This window comes from Dermacentor albipictus, chromosome 10 (assembly GCF_038994185.2).
Source record: "Dermacentor albipictus isolate Rhodes 1998 colony chromosome 10, USDA_Dalb.pri_finalv2, whole genome shotgun sequence".
NCBI classification, from domain to species: domain Eukaryota; kingdom Metazoa; phylum Arthropoda; class Arachnida; order Ixodida; family Ixodidae; genus Dermacentor; species Dermacentor albipictus.
The window spans coordinates 82,847,805-82,851,303 of record NC_091830.1 but is presented as its reverse complement, the minus strand read 5'-3'; the positions used below and the strand labels follow the sequence as shown (position 1 = coordinate 82,851,303).

At 49.4% G+C, this 3,499-nt stretch overlaps 1 protein-coding gene across 1 annotated transcript; it reads left to right on the top strand.

Annotated features, from left to right (window-relative positions):
* The first annotated feature begins 928 nt into the window (after positions 1-928).
* Positions 929-1,837, top strand: LOC139050349 (putative uncharacterized protein ENSP00000383309). The gene has a single exon (XM_070526586.1). It carries the CDS (start codon positions 929-931, stop codon positions 1,835-1,837), a length of 909 nt encoding a protein of 302 aa, XP_070382687.1.
* The last annotated feature ends 1,662 nt before the right edge of the window (positions 1,838-3,499 follow it).

Here is a 3,499-nt window from a genome sequence, read left to right as displayed (position 1 = left end):
TAGGGAAGTATGAATTCCCTTGAAAACTAGGTGATGAAAGTATTTTTCGTCCTCGGACCAGCTTGTTGAATCTCATCAGCAAATCATGTATTGCTTTTTGTGCGTGTCATTAGCCGCGATTACAGGAATACGACAGTGCAGCCTCGCAATCCATTTATAGTTCGTCGTATCCATGTAGATGATGGTAATTCGCTTTGAAGACGAGTCGCATTAATGCGACAGCAGAGGGTATATTGAAGCGAGTAAATCGACTCCCAAGGTACATGTTAACCCTGGCGTGTTGCATAAAGGGCGAGGGGGAAAATATTCTGCTATCGGCGTGTGACTCTCCCCCACTGACCGAAGAAACTCACTTGCTGGAAAGCAGTTTTGACTTGTTGGAAACATGTAAACGCTGTATTTCCAGGATGCGCTAATAAAGTCGATACGCCACTATCGCAATTATGTAGAGACGGCTGATAATAATGTACTCAAATACAGTAATTCCTGCTTGTCTAAAGTCCGTTTCCACAACTCTGGAAAGACGGTTCTTCACGGTCATCGAATTGATCATATGCAAGCATTACGTAGAAATTCCCACGACTCATATTTTCTTTACCACGAGCAGCAGGCATCGATATTTTTGCGTCCAGTGTCATTGGTGACCTATCTTGTAGGGCCTACGGTCTCATCTGCGCACGCGTTGAAGATGGTAAGAATGACGAACTTTCTTCTCTCGCATACGCGTTCCCAGAATGCACGTGTGGAGCATACGCTTTTCGCGATAACACTATATACATATAGCCGGCCAGGAAACCAAAACTTCTTTTACCGACAGAAACTTAATCGATTTCGCTTCGCGAAGGCACCATTAGGAGCATAGGGTTGGCAAAGTCATATAAGGGCTTAACCTGCTGTCACCGTTTTCGTTCGTACGACCGACAACGGCATGTCTGACGACGAGAGTAGACGGAAGAAGTCGCCCGAAGGTCGGTCAAGGAAGTCGAAGGGCAGCGACAGCTCCAGAGAGGCCGAGCGCACACAGCGTTCACCGAGAACAGACGCGCCGACTTCAGCGCAAGGTTCACAGGCCGAACGATCACCCAGCACTGCTCGCGCTTCTTCGAGATCACCTTCCCGCTTCGACAGATCGAGATCGTCTTCGAAGTCTCCGATGCGGCAAGTGGGCACCGCGGTGCTGGACGCTCTTAAGCGAACTCCGTCGCCTCGCCAGTTGTGTTGCGGCACAGCGTCTGAGGAACTGGAAACGAAGTCCACGAAGTCGAGCGTACGGCGTAGGACACCGTCGCCGCCTGATGCATCCTCCTCGGCTCCTCATTCGCCTGTACCTCAGGCGGTGCCAAAGAAATCGTGCCTTCGCAAAGGAACCCTGTCCCCGCAACCGTCGTCTTCTGGTGACTCGTCGCAAGAGCCAGACATGCCGCTATCAAAGTCGCTCGGTGTTGAAACGCTACCCGAAGATGAACCCAGTGCCAGCCACACCCGCAGCCCTCCCCGGGTCACGTTTAAAGACATTAAGGAAGGCGTCATGCCTCCCGATGACACCCTCTTCCGAATGTTCCGTTTCCGCGGAAAGGTTCGCGAGCGCATTCCCCTTTCCCAGGTCGCGGAAGAACCGTCTATGGACCCAAACTTGCTGCCTTACAGGGCCCCACCGGTGGCACAGCCTTTGCAAGGTGAATCGACAGGCACGTCTGTCGTGGCCGAAGTGCATCACATGCCGCCAACGCATCCGACTGCAAAGGCCGAGCACCCTGTGCCGTCCGATACAGAGGAACAGATGGAAACGAGTGAAGAGAGCGAGAATGCAAACCGCAGCGAAGAACGGAAGGAGTGAAGCTTATGGACATTACGCAGCAAGTATCCAACCATACCATGCTGCAGATTAAGCTGTGATGCTTTAGCTAAATTTTTAAGCAACATTCCGGGACCATTTTAGGGCATTCAAACCAAGAGCTCAGAACAGTGGTGCAATAAACATTTCCATTCTGTGCTTGGGCAATGAAAAAAATGAATGAGTCGTTTCTATAGATATAGCTTTAATACTTTGTGATATGCACATAACTATTTCCGCCTAAAATTATCTTTGGGTGTTACGTTCTTCTAGGTCTTTATTAAACAAGCTTGCTCTTGTTTCATCAGAACCAAGAAGCATCAGACAACCGGCAAGTTGCAAGATACGTTTTATAATATTTTATGACAGTGCCTAGGTGTATGATTCGTTTTAGGCTCACGCATTTTTAGGATTACAAGCGCAACACGCCCTGCACTGTCATGTGCATGCCAGCGTTACACATCATGGTTTGTTTTGAATTCAAGGAAACCGAAAGTGGTCGATTTATTCAGCAATGTTTATCTCTGTACAGCTGTCAGCGCGCTTGTCCAAAGCGCTTCTGCACCGCTGTTTGGGCTGCATGGGCCTCATCAACAGACAGCTGGTTCAATATGGCATACATCTTAGCATGCACCGCCAAACTGATGCAACTGCCTGAATTGTCTTTGCGTTGACGATGGAACTGGTTATACCAACGCGCGGAAGGCGAGCAGTAGCTCGGTTTCAGGAAACATGCGCGCCGCTACCAGTTATCGGGGGTCTCAAGATCTAGCGGAACTGAATAAGTTTCTTAGTCTTACATTTACATTGAAGCTGTACACCTTTACCGCCCAAGGAAATTTTCATGTCGTTGTAGTAAGCACAAAACTTCCTATACGTAGGCCAATCTCGGGGATGCTGGAGAGACCCGCGGCGGAGCTGAAGCAGGCGTTAAGCACTCCCCATACGTGGGCCGCTCGCGAAGATGGTGCCATACCGGCCCGACCCGCGGCGGAGGTTAAGCAGGCGTTAAGCACTGTTCATGCATGGGCCGACCCCGAAGATGGTGCAATGCCGGGCCGACCCGCGGCGGACGTGCAGTTCGCCATTAAGGGGACCACATACAAAGCTTCGCTGGTCATCGTTTTTCACAAACTAGAAGAGCACCGAGATTTTTTTTCGCATCACTAGTTTTAGAAATGTCAAATGAACGTGACAGAACACTTCCGTTCATTTGCTCATAATTCGCATGTGTGTTAGTGAATTATATATCGGGCACTGGCGGAAAGTGACTGACGGCATGATTGACTCTGCGTGGCTTCCCTCTCCCTCGCCGCTTGCTCACCGTACCATAGCTGGGCTAGCGCACAGTAACGTTCTTTCGTTGTCGGGCTAACTATAAAGATGGGGAAGATAAGACACATAAGGTTGAAGGCATGAAGGAGAGGAAGATGCAAGAAAGGAAAGCCAACCAAGCCTTCGAGGAAAATGGCTGCATCAGAGGTGCCATATGTGCGCGCCTTTGGTGTTTATTAACGTCATGTATAGTAGTTTAGCCGAGCTTTACAGATATCATAGTCACCACAGGCACCAGTCTTGTACAATTTTTGTTCGTAAGAGCTCGTTTTTAAGGAGTAGAGCAGTGTCGCTGGGTCACTAAGTTTCGCAACAAGCTTGAGTATATAA

Bases quoted from the DNA above. Each gene is read 5' to 3' on its own strand.
- LOC139050349 (XM_070526586.1), top strand. From the start codon at position 929: ATGTCTGACGACGAGAGTAGACGGAAGAAGTCGCCCGAAGGTCGGTCA.